Genomic DNA, 27,449 nt, shown 5'->3' on the forward strand with positions numbered 1-27,449 from the left:
GCAAAGCTTGAACCTGGGTCCTTGCACAGTATAACATGTGTGCTCAACTATGTGCACTACTATTGGATAGGACAGAGAGAAGTTAAGAGGGGAGGGGAAGACAGAGAGGGAGAGAGGAAGAGAGACGTCTGGAGGCCTGCTTCACTGCTTGGGGAGCTGGGGGGCTTGAACTGGGATTCTTGGGCGGGTCGGTCCTTGCACTACATATGCTTAACCCAGGCACCATGGCCTGACCCCCTCTTTACTCTTTTTTAACTCCTCAAAGCAGCTATAGTCATGTGTTTTTTGATTCCTTGAAGGTCTAGTCCTTGCAGGGACTTAATTCATATTGCGTTGACACCAACTGAACCATAACATGGTCTTTCAAAGTTATCACTCCTTTAGTAAGGGTACTGCAGGGTCCAGACCTGATATTTCAAAATCCAAAGGCAAGTCAGTGGAAACCAAGGAAGGGCACCAACAGGTCTGAGATCTGTCCGAGGAGTAAACAGTAGAAGTGTAAGCCCAACAGCAGTCAGCAGGGGTGAGACACTGGTTGGGATCCTCCTGAGCAGGGAGCTACACTGGGTACTGTATTTGACAAATACAGTGCTGACCTGAACTCCTCTGCTCTTCATTCCTAACAGCCTTCACTTGACAGAGAAATAGTCTTACCTATACTTTATTCTGGAATAATTTTTCTTTCTCCTTAGAGAATAGTACCCTGAATAGTATCTGTTGGACAATTCCTAATAGGTGTGTGGGCAGGCTTCCCCACATTGACAGGAATTTCTTGAACAGCAGCAGGGCACCTGAGAACTCATCTCAAACTGACACTACCATCCTGGAGATAGTGTCAGGTTCCACAAGTCATGGGCTCATCTTCACTTCAAACACTGGCCCCATGCCCAGGCCACCTGGACTTCCAACCAACTGGCTACAGGCAGGAGGTTTCTTCTATTTAAAAATTTTTTTTATTATCTTTATGTATTGGATTGAAACATCCAGAAATTGAGGGGGAAGGAGGAGACAGAGACACACCTGCAGCTCTGCTTCACCACTCACAAAGCTTTCCCCCTGCAGGTGGGGGTCAGGGGCTTGAACATGGGTCCTTGCGCACTGTAACATGTCGCTCAACCAGGTGCGCCACCACCCGGCCCCTTGGCAGGAGGTTTCCACAACCCCCTCCTTAGACTTCAGGTGCTTGTCTCAAGCACTAATTGTTACTATTAGCAGTAATATTTGCTGTCGTTTTATTTTAGCTGCTAGGGCTTCACATCCTCATGATTACACTGCTTTTGGTGGCTTTCATTCTCTTCCTTTCTCCCTCCCTCCCTCCCTCCTTCCCTCCCTCCCTTCCTTCCTTCCTTCATTTCTTTCTTTCTTAGAGGATGAGTGAGCAACAGAGAAGAAGAGAGAGACCAAGAGGGAGAGACACCACAGCACCACTCCACCACTCCTGATGTCAAGCCCCGATTACTAACCTTGCTTCTCACCGTCTATAAATAGAGGTTCTTAGAACACCCTCTTCAGATTTGATTAATTTGCTAAAGAGGCACACAGAACTCAGGAAACCTATTTACTCAGTAGATGACCAGTGTATTACAAAGGATACTAAGGGAAATGAATCAATGGAAAATCAATCCACATGGACGAGATGAGCAGGGCGAGGTGTGGGGTTTCCCTGTCCTCTCGAGGAACAACTTTCTTAAGTCTTCAAATGCCCACCAATATAGAAACAACCCTCCCCACTAACCACGAATATTTTTAAGATATCAGTATCTGGTCAAGACTGGTGAACTCTTTGGCCTTGGACCATTAAACTCAACCTCCAGTTCCTTCTCCTTCCCTGGAGGATCTCTGTATCGGTGGAACTGGAAGTTTCAATACTCCAATAACAAGCAGGTTAGTTCTGGCAACTCACCTCCATGCTTAGGTATTTCTCCAAATGCTACCTTTATTGACAAGAGAGCTCTTTTTTTGTATTATCTTTATTTATTTATTGGACAGAGACAGCCAGAAATCAAGAGGGAAAAGGGAGACAGGGAAGGAGAGAGACAGAGATACCTACAGCCCTGCTTCACCACTCACAAAGTTTTCCCCATGTAGATGGGGACTCGAACTTGGGTCCTTGTGCATTTGGAACATGTGCGCTCAACCAGGTGCACCACCACCTGGCCTCCAAAAGAGCTCTTTATTGATCTCAACATTAGGGGGACTATAAGGTTTTTATAAGTCAAGAGCCAGAAATCCTGGATGAAAACTAAGTATGTTTGAGAAATATATTTTAAGCATCTGAATGACCTCTTAAAGAAAAAAAGGCTTATTTACTAGTGAGAGAGAAAGAGAGAGAGAGAATGAATCAGAGAGAAAACCAGAATACCACCCCAACATATACACTGCTAGGAAAGGGCTTGGGCCTTCTCATATGCAAATCCTGGACTCTACCCACTGAGGCACTTCCCAGGCTACATTTATAAGTTGCAACATCTCAGTCCCCGTCCCTGTAAGTTATTGCTTTCCTTGCAATTCCCAAGCTAAACTAGAAAGTTAATAGTTTACTGATGATTTTAAGTGACTGAGTTTTTGAAGGAGAAACATGGCTGCCATCGTCAAAGTGCTTGGTCGTCTCTTGGCACTCTGGGAGAAAATGAAAGATTTCGCTTGGGACCTGAGTTACTTCAGGCTAATAAGACCCAAGCAACAGAATATTAATACCTGGAGAAAAAAGTTCCCAGTCATAGCTGGATTTGAGAGTCAAAGAGAACTACCTCGCCATAGAAGACACTGTTAAAATTAGCAGCTGGGCTGGCGATATAGCACACCAGGTAGGGGCATGGATTGCTATGTATGTGGCTCATGTTTGAGTCCTGTAGCGTTGGAGAAAGCCCAGGTGCTATGGTGTCTCTCTCTCTCTCCCTATGTCTCTGTAAATCTGAAAGAAAGTGTGCATCTGCAAGGCCCCGGCCCTGCATAAATAAATAAAATTGCTAATTGTCCTGAAAAATAGGACAATAGATAAATTGCAAACCCACACAGAAGTATTTTATTTATTAACTTAACTTTATCTATTAGAGTGATCTTAACATAATCAGGTCACTGATGTTTACCAGATAGATACTGGACTCGTTATGTCCAGGGAAATCAGCTTCATTATGTACTATTTAGAAAGCCCTGAAGCTTTGAAACATTATTTACAATGTTTACAATATTTCTATATAAAACATATGTCTATATGCACCTGCAGATCATTGGACACCATTCAAATTCACTAGTGAGTTATTTTGTAGAAAAAAAGATGTACTACAACCTATTAAAATCTGGGACTTGAATAAATTTTGTTTCTAATGAATTCCAAACATTCAGTGAAAACTTACTGGAATTTCTGCAACAAAGTTAAGTCATTGGCTATAATTAATTTATTTATATATGGAGTCTATGTTCCTTATCATTCTTTAAAAATACACATTTTGTCAAAAAGATTGTACATTCCAGTACCAACCAATGGTTCTCATATAGATTTCTGATAACTAAAAATCAAGAAACAGATTAGGTGGAGCAGGCTGGGAGGCACCATCTGCTCCAGTTTCTTTGATTTAAATCACACAAGATGATCCCACATCCTTCCGGAGACCATTCAGGGTTTAATGAATCTCATCTCCTCTTTCACCTTCTCTGTTCTTGGCAGATGACGGCCATGCTTGGTTCTGTTCCCAGGGAAGAACAGCTTTTCACTATCACTGAACACAAATGATCACAGGTACATATGCATAAGCTGTCTCTAGACAGAGCACTTTGTTTCAGAAAGGAAACCTCTTTTCTGTGGCTATAAATAGCATGTGTTTACTTAACAGAAATAATAGGCTGCTATTTCAAATACACACACACCCCGCATCTTTACTTATACTTAATTGATATTAAAATTATCCATATTTAAAGTTCCTTTATTTATATTTTCAAATTAATAATTCTTTTTTTTCTGAATTACTTTTCAGTGAGAACCCACCTCTACTGCATTCTCCTAGAACTAAGTAGCTATGGTTTAGATACCATGCCACACCCTACTTTGAAGAAAGCATTACAAAACTTTTATTAGTGTGACATCTAGTGCCCAGAACAAGAAAGTAATAAAGCGGGATAACTGTCACCTTCTTACCGGGACTGACTCACTCCTAGAGATATTGCTGATTGGGTTCTGCCAACAGAGAGAAACAGCAAATACCAAATAAGAGTACAGAGTAAAGCTCATGGGTTAGCTTCTTCATAGGTTATCACAAAACTGAGGGCTCCTTAAAGAAATTAAAGTTCTCTAAATTTTACGGTTCTAAAATGGAATAGCTTCCATTCTTTGACTTAATGCTGCAAAGTGAAGGTGAGAATTGCAAAGATAGTAAGGATAGTAAATAGTGTCACACGGTGTCATTTCAAAGCAAATAAATGTTAAATGATTAACTGGCCTTTTATCATATCCTCTAGTGAAAAACATCCTCAACTAAGATGTCAGAAAGGATTTTAGTTCCATCATTAACTGATAAATTTTTCCTTTTTCTCCCACAGGAAATTCATAACATCCATCTCCCATAAGTGTCCAAGGTCACTGAGGAGAAATATGTCAAATCTTTGATGTGTTCAACATTTGTTGAACATTTACTGTGTCCCAGATACTGGACTATATATCTTAGTATAATGAATTATCTTAGTATATTGCACAGGAACAAAAAAGTCTGAGCTTAATTTTTCTTCTGAAGCTTTGTGCTTCACTTACCTGTCATGTGTTTGACAAAGATCCAAACCTTCTGGAAAGAGGCTACCTTTCTTTCTGGAGCATTGTGGGAAAGGACCCACTGTCCGGGAAGTCCAAGCCAGTATTTCCATGAGAGTCTGAGTGGGTTGACGCTGAGCCCCCTCCCTGAGGAGTGATAGGCCAGTCCCTCCTGACTTCGTGAACTTATGATGGATGCAGACTGGGAACTTTCCTGTACATGCTTCCTTATTCTCTTTGAACAAAGGCCATGAATTACTGTGTATGGCCAACCTGAGACCCACCACAAATATCCTGGCTTTGCTCAACCACTTCGCTCCCTCCCCCCCAACCCGCACCCTGAGGTGCTTGTAATTTACTACCTGTGCATTGTGAGCTTATGACCAGACCTTATATAGTAAGACTGTGAACAAATACTTGATAGGTCAAGATGTAACTATTTATCGTGTGTGGATTAATGATTACCTCAACCTTCTTTCTGAACCTTGGGTATATCTACTTGCTTGTGTCCCTTAATAAACGAGTTGTCCATGAGGCTTCTCCCGGAGCAGGCCATGTGTTACCTTCCTTTCCGCGCACTCTTCCTCATAGCCAGAGCCCCCGGGGGCCGCCTCGGTCTCCGCTGCCAGTGGCTAGGGAGGTAGAAAGTCCTAGGATGACCCGCAACTGGCATCCAAACAGGGACATAATTTAGTGAGAGGCCCTCTCTGACTAAATGACACAACTCATGAGAGGAACAGCAAGCACCTCACCTGACTGAATGATTCCAGAAGCACCTTCCATGGGTTCCACACAAGAAAGACTCCTAAGTAGGACACCAGTTAACTCATTAAGAGGCAGGCCCCCTTTTTTGACTGTTTTATTATTATTTTTCCTGTGGTTCCAGAGCCTCTCATTGTTGCTAGGCCAGTTTTTCTACATAGAGAGAAAAAGACAAAGGGAATATCTCCCCACCCCACCCCACATCAAACTGCACAACAATGACTGGTCTCTAGGGGCTTGAGAGGTGACAAAGAGGCCTGACCCTATGCATTAAGGGAGGCATTTTTTTTTCATTTCAAAGCACAAGCCATTATTAGAGATGTATTAACAATTTGAGCCCACTGCTAAAATTCAATCTGATTACCCATTTGAAGTCTAACGTGCTTAGACTGACGGCATATATACTCAGAGCTATCTATGGTCTATGCATCAAAAAGTTTGAGACATTCAAATCATTTTTCTCCTCTCATATTAATTAAATAGTGATTTGTGAGACTAAGAATAGGAGTGTACATTAACACCATTCCCACCACCAAAGGTCTGTGTTCCTCCCCACACAGTGAAGCTGAACATCTACCCTCACCCACCCCCCAGAGATTTTTACTTTGATGCCATACTCCAAACTCAGTAAGATTTTGCTTTGAGTTTCCCTTTCTGTTCTTCTTTCTCAACTGCTATTTTTGAGTGGGATCATCCCATACTCCTCTTTGTCTTTCTGACTAATCTCACTTAACATAATTCCTTCTAGCTCCATCCAAGATGGGTCAGAGAAGGTGGGTTCATTATTCTTAATAGCTGCGTAGTATTTCATTGTGTAAATATACCTCAGCTTTCTCAGCCACTCATCTTGTTGTTGGGCACCTGGGTTGCTTCCAGGTTTTAGCTATTATTAATTGTGCTGCTATGAACATAGGTGTACACACTATCTTTTTGGCTGGGTGTTATGGAGCCCCTAGGATATATCCCTAGAAGAGAAATTATTGGGTAATATGGGAGGTCTATTTCTAGCCTTGTGAGGGTTCTCCAGACTGCTCTCCACAGAGGCTGGACCAACTTACATTCCCAGCAGCAGTACAGAAGGGTTCTTTGTCCAATGGGGGCATATCTGAAGAGTCATCCCAACCCCCAAGTTACCAGAGGACAGGTTGAGGTTGCCAGATGATGCAACCTCTCCTTCAGCTCAGCCCTACTCCTCAATCCTCCACTCTTTTGCAATGCCTGCTCCTGAGAGCACTTCATGAGAAAACCCCAGCACATGGATCTCTGTCTCAGTCTCTCTCCTAGGCATTCAACCTAGAATACCGATTTAGCTCATTCTTTCTAAGGGTTGCATAGAATCATTCCAGTCAATGGAAAGATAGTATTTTAACATTTTCTGTTGATGGATACTTTGGTTGTTTCAAATTGTTTGTACGTGCCTGGTAAATTCCTTCATCTTCTTTGCATCTTTGCTTACATCTCTCCCCACCACCTCCCTTTCTCCTGTTTTGTTTTGCAACTAGAACTTAACTGGGGCTTCACACTTGTGTGATTCCATTGCTCCTGGTGGATTTTATTATTATTTTTAATGATAGAGGACAAGAAATACATAGAGGATGGTAGAGTAATTCTAGAGCTAACCATTTATAGCCATCATGATGTTTTCCATTTTCATGTTGCTGCCATGTCTTGGTCATGGGCTAAAACCCAGGTCGCTGTGTTTGGAAAAGTGTGCACTCTACTAGCTGAGCTATCTTTTCCCCCACCCTAAAACATTAACTTAATTTCATTATGATGGCAAGATAAAATCTGGAGCAGAGATATAAACCATAAGTAAAGAATAAATAAAGAAAAACATCATTGAAACTTATACAAATGACAGAAACACACACACACACACACACACACACCCACCACACACACACACACACACACAGCAAGGGAGATAAAAATAAAACTACCAGGAAATTAAAGATAAAATGGTAGTATTGAGTTCTCATATATCATAAATATGAGTGAAATGAACTACCAACCAAAAGTTACAGCATGGCTAGATAGAAAAAAATCCATTTATACACGGCCTAGAACAGACTCACTTATGCTGTCAAGATAACAAACAGTCTCACAGTGAAGAGGTAGAAAACAGTGCTGCATACTTTAACGATGACTCTTTAGTCACTATCAGGCCACCCCATCAGCTGGGGTCCTATTTGGGGAGTCCTGAGGCTCCCAAACAGACATGATGGGCTTAGACCTTGAATAAATCCCTCTCTCCATTGTTACAGGTCATCTCTATCAGGGACAACAAAATAGACCCCGTTGTGGGTCCCCATAGGACCCTCAACTTGGATCAACAGTGGTAGAGAAGGTTCCATCCTCTGAAGGGAGGCTGGACAACATACTCTATGCTACACCTGAGGAAGATGGGTCCTGATATTGGGGCAGCTTGGAATGTTCCTACTCATGACCACAGAATGTGAGCTCAGATCTACAGGGATGCAGAGGTCACATAGGCTCCTAAGCTGAATTTGGGCCCCAGATCACATCAAATCGATGGGGTTTACAGTCAACAATATTTATACCCCTTTCCCATATTAGGGAGCTACTCTCTTCCCTAATCCAGCTTTCTGGTCCTTTTTCCAGTCATGCCATCATCTCCCCAGACAATAACTTGTATCCACCTGCATATCAGATTTCAGGCTCAGGGGAAAAAAGAAAAAGAAAAAAAAACTAGTATAGCCACAGGCCCTTTGGAATATAACTAAGATATGCCTACTAGCTATCTACAAAACAGACACCCCCCCCCCTCCCCCGCTCTTTATCTGCACTATTCCAGCCTTTCGGTTCATGATTAGTCAACAACTTGTTTGGCTTTGTATGTTAACTCTCTTTTCAGCCACCAGGTTCTAGATGCTAGCATGATGCCAACCAGACTTCCCTGGAGAAACAACCCCACCAATGTGTCCTGTAGCTCTGCTTCCCAGAGCCCTTCCCCACTAGGGAAAGAGAGAGACAGGCTGGGAGTATGGATCAACCTGTCAATGCCCATGTTCAGTGGGGAAGCAATTATAGAAGCCAGACCTTCCACCTTCTGCATCACACAATGACCTTGGGTCCATACTCCCAGAGGGTTAATGAATAGGAAAGTTATCACGGGATGGAATACGGAGTTCTGGTGGTGGGAAATGTGTGGAGTTGTACCCCTCTTATCATATGGTTTTGTCAGTGTTTCCTTTTTATAAATAAAATTAAAAAAAGAAAAGAAAATAGTGCTGCAAAGCTATGGGAAATGAAACACCTTAACCTGCACTCTTGAACCCTCTTACCCTGCCCTACTTTCTTTTTTTTTTTTTTTTAATTTTTTTTTTTTATTAAAGAAAGGATTAATTAAGAAAACCATAGGGTAGGAGGGGTAAAACTCCACACAATTCCCACCGCCCAATCTCCATATCCCACCCCCTCCCCCGATAGCTTTCCCATTCTCTATCCCTCTGGGAGCATGGACCCAGGGTCATTGAGGGTTGCAGAAGGTAGAAGGTCTGGCTTCTGTAATTGCTTCCTCGCTGAACATGGGCGTTGACTGGTCGGTCCATACTCCCAGTCTGCCTCTCTCTTTCCTTAGTAGGATGGGTCTCTGGGGAAGCTGAGCTCCAGGACACATTGGTGGTGTCTTCAATCCAGGGAAGTCTGGCCGGCATCCTGATGACACCTGGAACCTGGTGACTGAAAAGAGAGTTAACATACAAAGCCAAACAAATTGTTGAGCAATCATGGACCCAAAGCTTGGAAAAGTCCTGCCCTACTTTCTACTTTTCCATCTACTTGCCACTTCCTAGCTCTTGCTATAATTTCTTGTCCATTCTGTGGACTGCTGACTGTCTATCTCCTTCCATGAGCACACAGTCTCAAGCAGGGTAGGTCTTTGTCCCCGTTGTTCACTGCTACATCACAAGTGTCTTGAATCATCACTATCACAGTACAGTAAACATTTACTGAGTGAATTCTACATCTATGCACATGTGTATTAATGAATGTCCATTAAGACCAGCAGAATTGGTAGGTGAGATGGTATGTGAATTTATATTTTTACATCAAAACTCATTGTTTGTCTGAAAGTTCTACCAGTTCTTAGGGAACTGTCAAAAGGTAGAATGATTTAAAATTATTGACTATATTTCAGACTCTTCTAATAGGTAAATTTAAGATATGAAATGCTGTGAAGAACTGTTGTTTAGAAAACATATAGATCATGTTGCTGCTCTCCATTGCAGCAAAAAGAGGAGAAAATCCACCTTCCTTTCGTAAAAAAAAAAAACTTCTCTCAAACACAAGTAGAACCTGACCTGGAATGGCAGTTGCACCAAAGTAAAAGATGTGGGGTAGGTGGGTGGGTGGGGGGAGAATACAGATCCAAAAAGGATGACAGAGGACCTAGTGGGGGTTGTATTGTTATATGGAAAACTGGGAAATGTTATGCATGTACAAACTACTGTCTAGTGTAAAACATTAATTCCACAATAAAGAAATTAGAAAAAAAACAAACTTCTCTCTCCATAATAATGGATGATGTCCACGTTATAATTCAGTATTCTGGGGAGTAGGGTGGTAGCACAGTGGGTTAAGCACACGTAGTGTGAAGCGCAAGGACTGGCATAAGGATCCTGGTTCAAGCCCCCGGCTCCCCACCTCCAGGGGATTTGCTTCATAGGTGGTGTAGCAGGTCTGTAGGTGTCTATCTCTCTCCCTCTCTGTCTTCCCTTCTTTTTTCCATTTCTCTCTGTTCTGACAACGACATCAATAATAACAATAACTACAATAACAATAAAAACAAGGGCAATAAAAGGGAAAATATAGAAAAAAAATAATAATTCAGTATTCTGTACTCTCTAATTTTATTTATCTATTGGGTAGAGACTGAGAGAAGCTGAAATGGAAGGGTGGCACAGAAAGGGAGGGAGAAAGAAAGACACCTGCAGCATTGCTTCACTGCTCCTGAAGCTTCTTCCCCCCTGCTGGTGGGGACTGAAAGACCATGGACAAACTCCCAGCATTAACCCTGTTATTTCTGCATCATTTTCTGAGAATTTTTACACTGTCAGCAGTGTCACCCTCAGAAATGAATTCTTATGATAGTGATAGTAATTTACACAGCTAAGAATTTTCATTTCAGTGTCAGGGGTGGGACGGCACAAACTTTGGTGGGAGGTGTGGTATGCAACTTTATCCCTAAAATCTTAATCCATTACGAAATCACTCGTAAAATAATTTTAAATTAAAAATAATTCTTATTGTGGTGTCATTTTGACAAGCTTACTAATCTCCACGGTAAACCCTGTCATTATTTCTGACAGTACTGGGAGAAGGGTTTCACTAAAATGTGTAGGAGAAAAAAACCTTGTGTGACCTGAGAAGGGACAGGAAAGGGGAAACAAAGTTAATTGTAAATGGCAAATGAAAGTAAACACACAAATCAGATACCCCCTACCCTACCTCCTCAGGAACTCTTGTGTAAGATTTTGGGCTTATAAACTTGCCAGAACTTGGGTTTTAATGAAACATTGAGGACTTCTGTAGTATCTAAGAATTATCTGCTTTACCTTGCAATGGTAAACTTTCACTCTGTGCTTCAGCATTTTCAGTTTTCATTTTGACTACTGTCTATCACTTTTGGCTTGGCAATATATTCTAGGACTAAGTCAGTACTTTAAAAATGTTGTGAGAAATTATATCTGGTCTTCACATTACTCTGAAATTGTCATCAAAATCATTTTTTATACCTCTTCCTTCCTATTCTGTTCTTCAAAACACCTTAAAGAATAACCATTTAAAGAAAAAAAGAATAACCATTTTTATTGCATTTTATGAATTTGTCCAAAGGCTGAGGTGGCAGGAGACCAAACCATCTTTGTGATAGTGCAGCAGTGGATGAAACCGATGTGACAGCTGTGGTCTGTCTGGCCCCAAATAATCACTTACTGAGCAATGTATGAGTTCATATAAGCATTGACAAAGCCACTTACTTATTCCCTCCTCAGCCTTACTTTCTGATAAATGTAGTGAGGTAAAACCCAAACAAAACAAACCAGAACCCCAAGACGTTAAAAAGTACAGAGTAGGAAAATGTCAAAAAGGCTTCGGTGCTTTCCCACTTAACATAATGGTTACAAATATTTTTCTCCTCCTATATGTAGCCACAGATTATGGAAACTTCCTACTCTAAGAAGTTGGAAAGAACTTTAGAATTTCTCAAGTTCCACCACCCACACTTTTTCAACAAAGAAACTAAGTCTTTTGAGGTACAGAGTATTGCCAAATAGTGACAGTCCTTTGTGACCACAAGTGAGTAGGAGCTATGATCAGGTCTCTTGCTGACTCCTAGTGCAGTGCTCTTTCCAAGAGGGAATCACTTTCTACAGCTTTCCATTCTCCAATCTCTCCTGTCAACTGGGAGCAGCTTTAACTACTGTGACTATAGTTTCAACAACTGTAAGAGGTTCTATTTCCAGTGCTCAGCTGACAGCTCTCTGTTATGCCATAAATGGTGTCTTTTGCACTCCTGTCTGTAACTGCAGCTACCCCCAGGGTCACACGAGGCTTTGGAGTGGCTATGGATTGCCAAGGGAAATGTGGTTGTTTTCAATCTTCACTTTTTTTTGTCTACAGCTAAGAGATATATATTTTCTTGCTTTGCTTTATATTAATACACTGTTAGTAAATAGGTAGATATTATGCCTGTGTATAACACAAAGTGTGTCTAGCTAAGACCTTGGGCTTCTCCAGTCCAACGACTTAGCTCAACAGAGACTACTATCTAGGTTCTATGGAGCTCCTTCCCTCCTTCTTCTGTCTGGCCATCCGTCATTCCTTTTGTTTTCATCAAGACTTCATTGCTCTAGGTTGACTTTTTTTTTCCAGACAGAAGGACAGAAACAGAGAAAGAGAGACAAAGATAAAAAGGTAAAGACACTTCCCCTTATGGGGTTGGGCTTGAAATTGACTCATATGGTGTGCGCGCGCACACACACACACACACACACACACACACACACACACACACACCCAGGGGAGCATGTTCTGGGGCCAGGTGGTGGCGTACCTGGTTTAGCACACACATTACCATGCACAAGGACTTGGGTGCAAGCCTCTGCTCCCCACCTTCATCACGAGTGGTAAAGCAAATCTGTAGCTGTCTCTTTCTCTCTGCCTCTCTATCTCTTCCCTCTCAATTTCTCTCTGTCCTTGCAAATAAAATAGAAAAAAGAAAAAAAAATGGGTTGCTGGGAGTGGTAGTTTTGTAGTGCTGGCACTGAGCCCTAGCAATAATCTTGGTAGGGAAAAAAAAAAAAAAAAGGAAAGGAAAGAAAAGAAAAGGTGGCTGAGAGCCTTAAGGTCTGAAGGTCACAATTCACCATTTGTGGGCTGGCAGTGACTCCTCTGATCATTTGGGAGTCAAACTGCAACCACCACTGCCTGTTTCCGGTTTTGGATCTCATGACTAGAGCCTCTCCTTCGCTACAAATTTTAGTCCCAACAAGGTTAACAGAGACACTTCATCTAGTTTCAAAGCATATATTGCTATTATTTTATTTGGTATCACTAGGGAAAGTCACAGCATGTGTTTTGACTTGAAATCTCCAAAATATAACATAGGAGCCACTTGGAGTTGTTATTCAGTTATTGCTATTGCCTTTACTGGGGTTAACAAGTGGTGACGGATAACAAGTGGTGAAGAATAAATTTAGTCTCTTCTTTTTGATTATTTATTCATTCATTTATTTATACAAGAGAGAACCAGATGCCTAGGATCAAACAGGGAATATCACACTTTTACATCCAAAGCTCTAGCCACTGCACTACCTCCTGGTCCACTTCTACATTTTCAAAGACAGTTTGGTCTAAAAGGGTTCTTAGGATGAGCACCAACATTTTGAAATTTCTTTGATCTCCCTTGTGTGCCCTCTGGCCATTGTGGGTGTAGACAAGAGAAAAATGCCAAGATTCAAACACTTTTAGAAATCCTATCATGTAGCCAGAGAAATCTGCTATGTCTCTGGAATTGGCAGTGGGACACTTAAGGATTTATTATTATTATTATTGCCTCCAAGATTATTTCTGGGGCTTAGCGCTTATACTATGAATCCACTGCTCCTGGTGGCCATTTTTTATTTTAAAATTTATATTTATTTTCATTATTAGGATAGAGAGAAATTGAGAAGGGTGGGAGAGATAGATGACACCTGCAGACCTGCTTTATCGCTTATGAAGCTTCCCCCCTGCAGGTGGGAACAGTGGCTTGAACCTGGGTCCTTGCACATGGTAATGTATGTGCCCAACCATATGCGACACTGCACGTCTATCTGAATGAAAAAGCAGCCTGAAGCAGTGATGTCACATATGCATGAAGCCCCCAGTTCTGCAAAAAACCAAAACCATACAAGCCCAAGAAACTTGATGCCAGGCAGGGTAGAAAGAATAATGTTTATGCAAAGAGACTCTCATGCCTGAGGCCCTAAAGTCACAGATTCAATCCCCTGTACCACCAAAAGCCAAAGCTGAGCAGTGCTCTGGTTAAAAAAAAAAAAAAAAATTAATGCCAAGAAAATAAAAATTTATCAAGATACACTAAGTTGTGATTTATTTTTCAGTGAAAATAGATAATCTACTAGAAGTTAAGAGGCTCAGAGTAAAGTTAATGCTTCATTGCAAAATGACATTATCCTTGGGACATATATAGTATATATTATTTACCTGAATTTTTTTTTATATTTCTACCTCAGTGCCTTCCTGCTAAAATGGCTCTGACAGATAATGCAAATATTTTTTATATTCTATACATCACATTCCCAATATAAATTGTATTTTTAGGAGCAACATAGTATGATCAAATGCCAATCCAGCTACTTCTCACATTGTTAACAAGATCTTAAGCCCTCTGTGATTTAACTTCCCTACCTCTAACTGGAAACAAAAAACAAGAGTCTTTCTTTGATGGGTGATTTTGAGGAATAAATGCATTACTATATAAAATGAAACACCAAACAGTAAGCAGTAAAGATGATGTGCTCTTATTTATCTCATGGATTGACAGTCTACTCTTAACAGTGCACGGCATGGTCAAATGCCATATACTATTAGGCTTCTGAAGTTTAGTCATTATTCAGATGCAACATGCAATGCTTACCTACTGTGGCAGATGCTGACGAGAGCAGAGATTTGCCCCAGGAGCCCCAGCCTGTCCATCCCCCACCACTTGGAGGGGAATCTATGGTCTGTAGAAAAATAAATTAGTCAAAGGTCAACAACTCTGTTTATTCCTAAACTGACAACCAACTTTAACTAGGTGATTTTTGCAATGTGCTCCCTAAACCCAATGAGGTGGCCATTTTCCCCCACTGTTGTTGTTGTTGAATAGGACAGAGAGAAACTGAGAGATGAGGGGAAGATAGAGAGAGGGAGAGAAAGATAGACACCTGCAGACCTGCTTCACCATTTGCGAAGCGACTCCCCCCAGGTAGGGGGAGGGGCTCGAACAGGAATCCTTGAACTTTGTACTGTGTGTTTATTAACCCAGTGGCTATTGCCTGACCCCTCCACTAAAACCCTTTCTAAAGTCTATCAGGTAGAGAGTAAAAATGAAAGACTATTTTACTTGAAACATTCAGAGACAAGTATGAAAATAAATTTCAAAGTACTTGAGTGTGTTGTTTAAGTTATGAAAACATACTGCACAACCTTTAGAATCACTGATGTCATCAAGGGACACCGGATGTGATGACCGTAGGAGGGACTAGCCTCTTGGTCTTGCCGAGTTTAGAACTAGCTTTCTCTGGGTCTTTCATCCCATAGCGTTCTCTCATTTGGGAGAGAAGGGGACGGACGAGAAGAAGCCTTCATCATCAGAGTTAGGGCAGCAGCTCAGTGGCAGGTTGTTGGGTTGGGAATCATGAGGTCTCAGGTTTGGATCCCATTCTCCCCATGTGTCTGAAGTGCTCCTGAAGCAGACTGCTGAAGAAATGTTTGTTTATCCTGAGCTCCTGTAGGTTTATTTGTACTTTTTGATACTTCGGCTCTCCTATCTGCTTTTTAAATTTGCCTCATTTGACTTCAGTAATGCTTTTTGGGCTGTCTTAAGGTCTCCTCATACTAGAAAGATTTGTGACTTCTTTAATGATTTGAGGGTAGAGGGTAGAGCATTATTTGGGAACATCTGAAAAGCTGGTGTTAGAAATCATGGATAAAGAATAGGGAAGCTTCCAGTGGAGGGAATGGGATGTGGAACTCTGGTGGTAGGAACTGTACACTCTTATCCCACAATCGTATTGATCATTACTAAATCACTAATAGAAAAAAAAAATTATGGATGTAAGCATACTACGAAACACCTTTTAGGGGGTTCCAGGTAGTGACTGAGCAAACACATTACCACGTTCAAGTACAGGAGTTCAAGGCCCCAGTTCCCATCTGTATGGCAGAAGCTTCACAAGCAATGAAGCTGTGCTGCAAATGTCTGTCCTCTCTCTCCTCATCCCCTCTCAATTTCTCTCTGTCTCTAGAAAAAAAAATAGCCTAATTAAAAAAACAACTTCTAAGTCAACCTCTTTCTATGTAAAATGAGTCATTTTATTTTAATGATTTTTGCAATGTGCCCCACTCTTCACTCTGCCCGCTGGACTTTGTTTTTAAAACAATTATTTTTCTTTCCATTTTATTTTTTGACAGGACAGAGAGAAATTGAGAGAGGAGGGGAGATAGAGAAGGACAGAAAAAGAGACAACTGTAGACCTGCTTCACCACTCGTGAAGCCTCCTCCCCTGCAGTCTTGAACCTGAGCCCTTGCTCATAGTGATATGTGTGCCACCACCTGGACCCTTACACGTTCTTAAAAGGTGTAGATGTGAGTCTCTCTCTCCCCCTCTCTCTTTTCACAAAGCTGCAACCTGTGAGCAACAATGACCAAAGGCAGATAGATTCTCCATATTTGGTGCTGAAACAATCAAGCACTTTCTAACATCCACTGGGTTGAGAGAAGATGTGAAGGACTACTTTCCTAGTAAAACTCCAAATACACTTATACTTAATTGGAAATATCCTCCAGAAGTCTTTGACTTTGCTTTGCAATGCATCAAAGAAGACTGGTCAGAGTTTAGCATCAGTGTGTAACCACTGTGTTATCGATTTGAGAGTTTCGGGCACATTGCCTCGACAAGAACTTAGATCTGGCTAACACAGAGGGGGTGGGGAGAAGGAGAGGAAGGGTAGAAGAGAGAGAGAGAGAGAGATGGGGGGGGAAGGTGCTGATTTTACCTATGAACATCCAAATACATTCCTAACAAATTCACCTAGTAAATGTCAAGTGCTATGCATCAGTGTACACAGCTGGTGAAATGAAATGATTATCGAGTTAAATTACTTAGGTTTGACTCTAGGCTCTAGCAACAAGTTATTCAAGTCTTTTAAGCCATCATTCATTCATTATAAAATGACAGTGATGGTGGTATAAGACTGAGTAAATAAATTTACTGTTCAAACAATTCTTATGAAACTGAGCACAGTGACTGTTTCATAATCATTATACCATAAATGTTAGTTAGTAATAATGTCAATAATACAGAACCATATTTTTAGTGCCAAGAAGCAAAAAGCTGATATATTTTTTTCCTTTTTGGAAATAGTGAGAAGCTTATTACCATGAATGAAAATACTGATGATTCATGACTGTCTACTCTCATTTTGGGTGTCAATATTGATTTCCTTCATTTCAGCTATGGAAGTCAGTGACAATTTTAAACCATCATGACGACAGATGTAAGCTTATGATTAACATTTTTTTTCTCGTGGAACATATCACTACCTATATGATTAGCGAGATTTAGCATACTTAGCGGTGACAGCTTCTGGCTCAAATTTACAATAATAATATGCTCTGACAGCTGGTAATTGACTAGCAAATGGAAATAAATGTTAAATGAGTCTAGAACCTTTTGCAATATAACAAGTGACAACTTTAATTGCTTTACTAATAAAATTCCTTTGACATTGAGCTGTGACCTCTCGCTATGCTACAAATAGTACTTGCTATCAGTGACAAATACTCAAATGGCTAAAAGTGCACATTTAATAGGAAAATCCCCTTCTAATTAAATGCTCAAAATTAATTGTGAATGTATCTTCTCACGAGTCTCCACTTTAAATGGCTTTAATGTCACACACTATAAGACTATGAAGTAGGCATGCTGGATCTACTCAGATCTCCCATCAGCAAATATTTTAAAGCTTATTTCTTCTCACCCCCTCTCCATGTAAGCCCCACCTGCTTCAATAGGCAGCTTCACATTCAACTTTCAGATGAGAGCTCTCTCAACTTTCTGGTGTCCGCATCCCCCAAACTCTCAAAAGCATGACCTCATCTTGTAAACTGCAAGTTAGACTTGACTTGATCAAGAGGGACATCTTGGGGTTGGACCTAGCTCAACCAGTAGAGTGTACACTTTACCATGTATAAAGAGCTGGGTTCAAGCCCCTGGCACTGCATGAGAGGACCAGCAGCAAAGGAAGTTTCGTGCATGGTGGAGTGGTGCTGTGGTGTCTCCTCTCTCTCTCTCTCACTCTCTCAGGCTCTCCCTCTTTGCCTCTTTCTCTCCCTCTCCATCCTTATCTAAAAAGAGGGGAAGAGGAAGCAGTGGAATCATATGAGTGTGAAAGTCTGCTACAGACAGAGAGAGACATCTAAAACTTAACTGGAGGTCACTGAAGCATCTATTATATAACTGTCATGTGTCCTAAGAACATGAAAGTGCACGTTTGCATCGTGTTCAAAATTCTCTAAATAGAATATATACATGCGCATATATAGTATTCCATTTAAAATATGAACTATAAAATGCATTTCTGATTTTATGCTACCAAGTTCAAAGATATTATTAGAAGAAAGTACACATTTTAGAATTCCACCAAACTCAAAGGTCTTTAACATTTAGATAGAAAATATAGGCACCAGTGTTAAAGGTAAATCTGGTTGTTCTATCTCCTTGAGTAGATTAGGAATCAGGTCGCGTGTATGGCTTGCACCAAGGGATGCTGTGAGACCAAACCCTTTTGAAGTTTTGTAACTCATTACATAGTTACTCTTAAAAGGGCCTCAGTGTGACATTCAAGAGGCTGCAAATTGCTCTGCATGCCTGCAGCTCTGTTAAAATATCTGTGTGGAAAAAGACATCCATTATTTCTAGGTAATTTTCTTGCTTAGTGAATGTGTATCACACAACTCAGGGAAGATTTACTAAATATGGGAAAGTTGAGAGCATTCAAAATATCTTACTAAAGTTTTTGTGCATAGTTGGTATTTTCTGTACTAATATTTAAGGGTTTGACTCACCAGAGAGACAATTTTTGAAAACCAATTTAAAATGAGCAACTTGAGTTATTACTTTTGATTTTAAATTCAAATTGTCCTAGAATTATGCATAGTACTATACTATCTAAGATGCCTTTAGGTCCACTCTATAAATGTAATTGATTTATAAAAATTCTTAAGGACTCAGCAAGGTTTAAATAGATAAATGAGGTACTTCAAAAAGAAATAGAATGTTAAATTTATAGATGCTGCTTAAACATTTTTTTAAAATTTTTTTTTATATTTTATTTTATTTATTTATTCCCTTTTGTTGCCCTTGTTGTTTTATTGTTGTAGTTATTATTGTTGTTGTCGTCGTTGTTGGATAGGACAGAGAGAAACGGAGAGAGGAGGGGAAGACAGAGAGGGGGAGAGAAAGATAGACACCTGCAGACCTGCTTCACCGCCTGTGAAGCGACTCCCCTGCAGGTGGGGAGCCGGGGTTCGAGCCGGGATCCTTATGTCGGTCCTTGTGCTTTGCGCCACCTGCGCTTAACCCGCTGCGCTACAGCCCGACTCCCTGCTTAACCATTTTTAAAGCATGTTTAAGTTGGTGAAAAGGGCCAAGCATTAACTGAAATCCCCCTGAAAGTGACTGTTCTGGGGCCAGGCGGTAGCATAGCGGGTTAAGAGCACATGGCATGAAGTGCAAGGATCAGCAAAAGGAGTTCCTGGCTCCCCACCTGCAGGGGGAGTTGCTTCAAGGTGAAGCAGGTCTGCAGGTGTCTATCCTTCTATCCCCCTCTTTATCTTCTCCTCCTCTCTCGACTTCTCTCTGTCCTACCCAACAACAACAGTGGCAATGGCAATAAGATAACAACAAGGGCAACAAAATGGGGAAAATGGCCTCCAGGAGCAGTGGATTCATAGTGCAGGCAGAGCCCCAGGGATAAACCTGGAGGCAAAAAATAAATAAGTAGACTGTTTAACTTTGCTAGACTTTTATTTTTTTTAATTTTTTATACTTATTTATTTATTCCCTTTTGTTGCCCTGGCTGTTTTACTGTTGTAGTTATTATTGTTATTGTTATTGATGTTGTTGTTGGATAGGACAGAGAGAAGTCGAGAGAGGAGGGGAATACAGAGATGGGGAGGGAAAGGCAGACACCTGCAGACCTGCTTCACCGCTTGTGAAGCGACTCCCCTGCAGTTGGGGAGCTGGGGCTCGAACTTGGATCCTTATGCCGGTCCTTGTGCATTGTGCCACATGTGCTTAACCCGCTGTGCTACCACCCAACTCCCCTTTGCTTGGTTTTTAAAGAGTGACATCTGTGAAATGACTGTAAAGCTTGAGAATCTGTAACCTTAATAAACTGACCACTAATTGTTTAAGGAAACAAGGTCTGAGTAGTTCCTTCTTCTGCATACAACATATTCCAACTCGTAGCAAAACCCATTGACCATAAATCTAACTATACTATACCCCACTCACAATTACTCCCTTCCATTCTCTTATATCGGTATGTCTTCTTCTTGCTGCAATAATTATAAAATATCACCTCTACCTGAACGTCTCTGGGCATGGGTAGGTTGGGTTTGCCTTCTCTCCTGGTCTTCCAATCTGTCTTTATTGGCTACTTATACATTTAAACACTCACACAATTCCTGTCTTAAAATCAACTAACAGGGGGCCGGGCAGTGGTGCACCGGGTTAAGTGCACATAGTACAAAGCTTAAGGACCCCAGCAAGGATCCCAGTTTGAGACCCTGGCTTCCCACATGCAGGCGGGTCACTTCACAAGTGGTGAAGCAGGTCTGCAGGTGTCTTCCTTGCTCCCTCTTTATCTTCCCCTCCCCTCTCAATTTCTGTCCTATCAAAAAGAATAATAACAAAATAAATCAACAAATAAAACCACCAAGACACAAATGCTTCTCTCAAATATTCTGGTTTCTGCTCTACTTCTTTTTCCTTACATCTCTGAAAACAGGCATCTTCTGTGTCCAGCCTCTATCACAACTGGGATATCCCCTCTAACTCTTTCACACTGCCACATTCACTCTCATGGCCAATGGTTTCCTTGTAAGCTATATGTGGACACACAGGGATGATTTTACTTCTTTATCTCTCAGTAGTATCTGAAGTTTAATCACTTATGCATTCTTGAAATAAAAAAAAAAGCTTTATTTCACGAGCGAGCAAGACTGCTGTACCTCAGAAGCCTAATTTGGGGGGCCTCACACATACAAGTCCTACATCCACCACTCAGTCATCTCCCTGACTCAACCACTTTTACATTCTTGTAATACTTTAGTTTCCTTCCAGCTTGTCTCACTTAGCAGGATTCCTTCAAGTTTCACCTAAGACATGACAAAAGAGAGGAAAGAAAGGGAAAATACAGAGTGAACCTTAAGACTAGTTATGGTCTCCTACAACAGTTCAGGGACTCTGTTCAGGGGGAGGGGGTTGAGAGCAAATTGGGAACCTAGCGCAAAATAATGGATGGAAACTCCCGTTGGTGGGGAGTGTGCTTGAAGACACCCACCCCTAAGGAGATAAGAAACTTGTATTTGGGAGTCGCTGGTAGCACAGCGGATTAAGCGCATGTGGTGCAAAGCGCAAGGTACCGCATCAGGATCCCGTTTGGAGCCTCTGGTTCCCCACCTGCAGGAGAGCCGCTTCACAGGCGGTGAAGCAGGTCTGCAGGTGTCTTTTACTCCCCCTCTCTGTCTTCCCCTCCTCTTTCCATTTCTCTCTGTCCTACCTAACAATGATGACATCAACTACAATAATAAATACAACAATAGAAAACAAGGGCAACAAAAAGGGAAAAATAAATATACATAAATATTTTTTAAAAAGAAAGAAACTTGTATTCATGTGACAACAACTGTTCTGTAAGCCACAGTTTCACCCAATAAAGTGATTTGTGGTGGTGGGGGGGAATCCACCAGTCTCATGGTTCCCATGTCCTAGCTTTTGACTCTCATTTTCCCCTACTCTTCCTTTTTTTAATTTTCATTAGAAGTAACTTTTCTTTCTTAAATTTTATTTATTTAACCAGAACACTGTGCAGCTCTGGCTTATGGTGGTGTAAGGAAAAGAACCTGGGGCTTCAGAGCCTCAGGCACGAACGTCTCTTTGCATAACCGTTATGCTCTCTACCTCTGGCCCCCATCCTTTAGTGTTATGATTTTCATTTATGTTAGCATATTTTTACATACACATGGCGATACAATGAGGGATCCTAGATTAAGTTAAGATGCAAAATGCTACCAGCATCCCAATAAAATATGTAGTCTAGGGTGATCAGCTGGTACCTTAATTGGAAAAGCCTGCTCCAGAGGCAGCTATAATGAACACTTCTATTATCTGTACCTCTATTAACACCTATTGCTTTGCTCATTATGGCTCACAATTGCAGAAATGGGTTCTAACAGGTAAACATAGTGAACTTGCTATTATTTGTAATATTTGAACAGGGTTCTAGATGGGATCAAATAAGTTTTGGAATTCTGCTGTTTTATTAAAGAATTTGTCATTCTTTGGGGGAACCTATGTTTAAGATCCAGAATGCCTGGGAGTCGGGCGGTAGCGCAGTGGGTTAAGTGTAGATGGTGCAAAGTGCAAGGACCAGCATAAGGAGCCTGGTTCGAGCCTCTGGCTCCCCACCTGCAGTGGAGTCACTTCACAAGTGGTGAAGCAGGTCTGCAGGTGTCTATCTTTCTCTCGCCCCTCTGTCTTCCCCTCCTCTCTCCATTTCTCTCTGTCCTATCCAACAACAACATCATCAGTAACAAGAGCAGTAATAACTACAACAATAAAAAAACAACAAAGGCAACAAAAGGGAATAAATATTTTTAAAAAAGATCCAGAATGCCAACTTATAAATTAACATTGTAATCAAGATATTTTGCAGAATTCTCATCTAGATCAACAGAAAAATAGTTGTTTCCATCATTGCAAAAGAACTTTTACTAGGGGAGTCAGGTGGTAGTAGCACAGCGGGTTAAGCTCATATAGCGCAAGGACCGGAGTAAGGATCCTGGTTCAAGCCTCAGGCTCCCCAGCTGCAGGGGCATGGAGGGGGTTGCTTCACAAGCGGTGAAGCAGGTCTGCAAGTATCTATCTTTCTCTTCCCCTCCTCTCTCCATTTCTCTCTGTCCTGTCTAACAACAACGACATCAATAACAGCAACAATAAAAACCACAACAACGATAAAACCACCAGGGCAACAAAAGGGAAGAAAATAGCCTCCAGGAGCAGTGTATTTGTAGTGTAGGCACCAGGCCCCCAGCAGTAACCCTGGAGGCAAAAATAAAATAAAATAAAATAAAAATAACTTTTACTGGGCCCAACAAAGAGTAAGTAAAGTGACCTGGGAGATGGCACAGTGGATAAAGTGTTGGACTCTCAAGTATGAGGCCCTAAATTCAATCCCCAGCATTGCATATGCCAGAGTGATGCTCTAGTTCTAATTCTTCTCTCCCTCCTTCACTCTCCAAATCTTTAAAAATGGTAATTAAAGTAAATAAACAATGCTTGAGGACAAGGCAGAAAACTGACTTTTAACATTAACTTAAGTAAAAAGGGTAGGTTACCAAGGTAGTAGAATCCTATTTCTGGTCATCTTTAAAAAAACACTAGACTACCACACTGTTTTAGAAGGGCTTAAACATGATACAGATATTCTCTCTTCTCAAGACCCTTCCAGCCAGGGATATCAGTTTTTGGTCCTTGGAACAAACATACTCATGGGCTCCTTTCACACCTTAGCTCTGTCTGAATTGCTGGTATAATGCCAGGCACACACATGCAGAGATGGGATCCCCACTTTGTGCCCAGTACCTGTCCCTCCATCCAGTCACTCGAGTAATGCAACAGTTTAAGGGAATGCTCCTGTATTCAAAGACCTTGAGATGCTTCCATTGCTATGCTATGCTAACCAGCTTTATTCCTGCAGTACGATGGAGGTTTGCAAAGTGTTTTCCAAGGGTAGAGAGATAACTCTCTAGGTAGGATGTGGATCTGGACATGCAAAATGTTTTCCAAAGTGGGGTCGTTTGCTTTGCTCGGGAAAATTAAGAAGTCAGATGGGATAGGAGCATACTGGCTGTGTTAATAGTCTGGCTGTCATGAAAAGTCTGAAATTAGAATGTATAATCTATCCATCAGAAGCAATACACACTTTAAAGTAGTGGCATTAGTATAGTTTTTAGAAGTTATTTCAGGTCCGAATGTATCGTGAAGCTATATATATATATATTTCTTTTCCTTTTACCACAAGGGTTTTGCTAGGGTTTGGTGCCTGTATGATGAATCTACTGCTCTTGATGGCCATTTCTCTTTCTTTTTTTGACAGAGACATAGAGAAACAGTGGTGGGTGCCAAGGGAGAGAGAAACAGAGACACCTGCAGCACAGCTTGAGAGCTCATGAAGCTTCCTCCCTGCAGGTAAGGACTGAGGATTGCCAGGTTCTCATGTAAGGTATCCTGTATGCTCTACCAGGTGTGCCACCACCTGGCCCCACTACATTTTTCTTAATGTTCAAATATATTTATTAGCAGTAGCATTTATTTTTTAATATTTATTTATTTATTCCTTTTTGTTGCCCTTATTGTAATTATTATTGTTATTGTTGATGTCACTGTTGTTGGATAGGACAGAGAGAAAATCGAGAGAGGAGGGGAAGACAGAGAGGGGGAAAGACAGACACCTGCAGACCTGCTTCACCGCTTGTGTAGCGACTCCCCTGCAGGTGGGGAGCCAGGGGCTCGAACCAGGATCTTTACGACAGTCCTTGTGCTTTGTGCCATGTGCGCTTAACCCGCTGCGCTACTGCCCAATTCCCAGCAGTAGCATTTATAATAAACACTGGAGAATCAGTGCTACCACAACAGAAAGACAATATGGAAGGGTAACAAGTTCGAGTGAGAAGATTAGATTCAAATTCTTGTTGTGCCACTTTCCTCTTACAGAAGGACCATTAGGACATAATCTCTTGGTCCCTCTCTCTGCTAAGAGCATAGAAATCTTCAATTCTGAAGCTTGATAATGGCCCATTTTTTCCCCTTCTGGGTGTTTTGTGACTATTGCTGCCACTTTTTGTTTGTTAAATATTTATTTATTTTGGATAGAGACAGAGAAATTGAGAGGGGAGGGGGAGGTAGAGAGGGAGGGAGGGAAGAAGGGAAGGGGAGAGAGAAAGTAGTTTTGCAGCACTACTTTATCGTTGGTGAAGCTTCACCCCTGCAGGTGGGGACTGAGGGCTTGAAGCGGGATCCTTGCACAGTGCAACATGAGCACTCTATTGGGTGCACCACTGCCCAGCCACTCACTCCCTTCCATCCCTCTTTTTAAAGATTTATGTATGTGAAACTATCCTACTGGTCAAAAGAATGAGAAGACATTTCTGAAATGGTTCTCAAATATTACTTTAGCATTATCTAATTTTAGAGCCAGAAAGCTACTAAAAGATCACTTAGTCCAAGAATCTTAGAAGGACCTGAGCAATTCTTCTCAACCATGACTAGATATTGGAACCACCTGGGAAGCTCTTAAAAAATACTCACACCTGTGGCCCAGGAGGGTGTATAATGTGTGTGTGTGTGGGGGGGGGGGGGCACTGAACTTGCATGTGTTAGATTCCAAGTTCAGTCACCAGCACCGTATAAGTCAAACAGATGCTGTAGTTCACTCTCTCTTTGATATTAATAAATAATATTTTGAAATGTTGATTCCAAAGCTGAGTGCCTAAAATACATGATCCTTCTGACTAAGATCTTAGTAGGGCTAGTTTTTTTAAAAACTGATTTGAAATATCTTACTACATTTCAAAATTTTAAGGGTATCGTTTCACACTTATGTTTTTTAATGCTTAAGACTCACCACACTGTGATAGTCAATTTTTTTAGGTCAACTTGGCAGGTTCCAACATTATGGAGGGGTAGGCTATCAAATTGGCTGTCCATTGACACCTATGAGTGTTTGAGAAGTTACAGATCTCTGCAGGCCACACAAAATAATTGGGCCATGGGTAAGTCTGTGGCATGTGCTGCCTGGCATACTTAGATATTTTCCTGGCCTATTTCCTGTTTTTGTCTATAGCTTTTTTTCCCCCTTTACAATATCCTTCTGTGTCCTTAAATCTCTGAGCCTGACTGCCTTATCTAGAAATTGGGGATTATAATATCTATCTTAGACCCTCAAAGAACCATTGTATGGGATGAATTCCACGGCACATGAAGCACTAGCAGAGTGAGTGCCTGGCACTTTGAATGTGTTCAGTAATGGCTGGCTGTTGCTTCTAACAAGGCAGTTATCAAAATTCATATAGTTTCATGACCAGTTATTCTCATCACACATTTTTTGATGACGGAGTTTATGGTATAGTAGATTCTGAAGCCCCCCCACCCATGCAGTTAGCACAAAGTTGTGTGCATGTCGGGTATCCATAAAAGCATAGGGTGAACAGAATCAAATGAATGACTCTTACCAGATTATTCTGTTCTTTCAGGGGTATTTCGGATCCAGATTCTGCCTCAAGGCTGATGGAGTCAATGCATTCAACAAGAACATCCTCAGTCATTTCTCCATTGTGAGGGGATTCTGTGGCACTGGAGTCTCTGAGTTGCTCTGTGTTCCCTGTTCCAGCAGCTTTATCATCCAGAACAACTTCATTTTCATGCACATCTTCGGGGTCAGGTGGCACTGGTTCACTTGAGATAACAGCTGAACTGCAGTGCACTTCTGCATCTTCAGGTGAAGAAGCACTACTGGGCACCTCAGTAGTTTCTTGTGGATCTCCAGTGGCTACGGTGTCACTGGCATCATCAGACATTTTAGTATCTGCATTAATTCCCAAATAAAGAAATTAAAAAAAATTTACATGATCTTAGGACACGTTGAATAATGGCCCCCAATGATATCCACATTTTAATCCCTGGAGTCTATGAATGTCACCTTCTATAGCAAAAGGGACTTGGCAAATGTGGTTAGGCTAAAGATCTTGAGATTAAAAGATTATCTTGGATTGTCTTATTGGGCCCTTAATAAACTGCCAATTGTCTTCATTAGACAGCAACTCAGGGAGATGAATTGACTACAAAGAGAAAAAAGTGATATGATACAGAAGGCATGCCTGAAGTGATGCACTTTGAATATGAAAGAAGGCACCACAAGCCAAGGAATGAAAGTAACCATTGGGTGCTGAAAAGGTCAAGGAAATCATGCTCTCCTCAGAGACTCTAAAAGAGCCAACCCTGCCAACACCTTGACTTTAACCCAATGAAAACCAATTTAAAACCTCTGACCTCCCCCCCCCAAACTACAAGAGAACAAATTTGAAAATCACTAAGCTTGTACTTTGTTACAGAAGCAATAAAAAACTAATACAAACCTACTGTGCTATCTTAAACCTTCATGAATCAAATTATTTATATAGCATGGAATAGCTATATTTGTGGAAATACTGAAAGTATGCATAGAATAATATATATATATATCTCCCTGACATTTAGCTTTGCAATGTTGTCAGAGATTTCCATTAAGAGGCATACATACACATAACTATGCTTTGCTGTGAAGGCCATGGTTCTGGTTAGTCATTTAGACAAGGAAAAACAAAGGTGAAGCA

General features: G+C 41.2%; 1 protein-coding gene across 2 annotated transcripts in view; it reads right to left on the reverse strand.

The window, feature by feature from the left end:
* Window positions 1-27,449, reverse strand: part of FAM114A1 (family with sequence similarity 114 member A1) — an 89,185-nt gene that overhangs the window by 51,119 nt on the left and 10,617 nt on the right. Inside the window, exons 2-3 of one of the 2 annotated variants that reach the window (XM_007522790.3) lie at window positions 26,310-26,662; window positions 14,664-14,751 (exon numbers count right to left, since the gene is read on the reverse strand). In XM_007522790.3, the coding sequence (XP_007522852.1) occupies window positions 14,664-14,751; window positions 26,310-26,654 (433 nt within the window). In that variant the 5' untranslated portion in view covers window positions 26,655-26,662. Of the gene's footprint in view, window positions 1-5,493; window positions 5,636-14,663; window positions 14,752-26,309; window positions 26,663-27,449 lie in introns of those variants that run through there. The other variant, XM_060188216.1, reaches the window with a different exon arrangement.

This window comes from Erinaceus europaeus, chromosome 3, assembly GCF_950295315.1.
Source record: "Erinaceus europaeus chromosome 3, mEriEur2.1, whole genome shotgun sequence".
NCBI lineage: Eukaryota > Metazoa > Chordata > Mammalia > Eulipotyphla > Erinaceidae > Erinaceus > Erinaceus europaeus.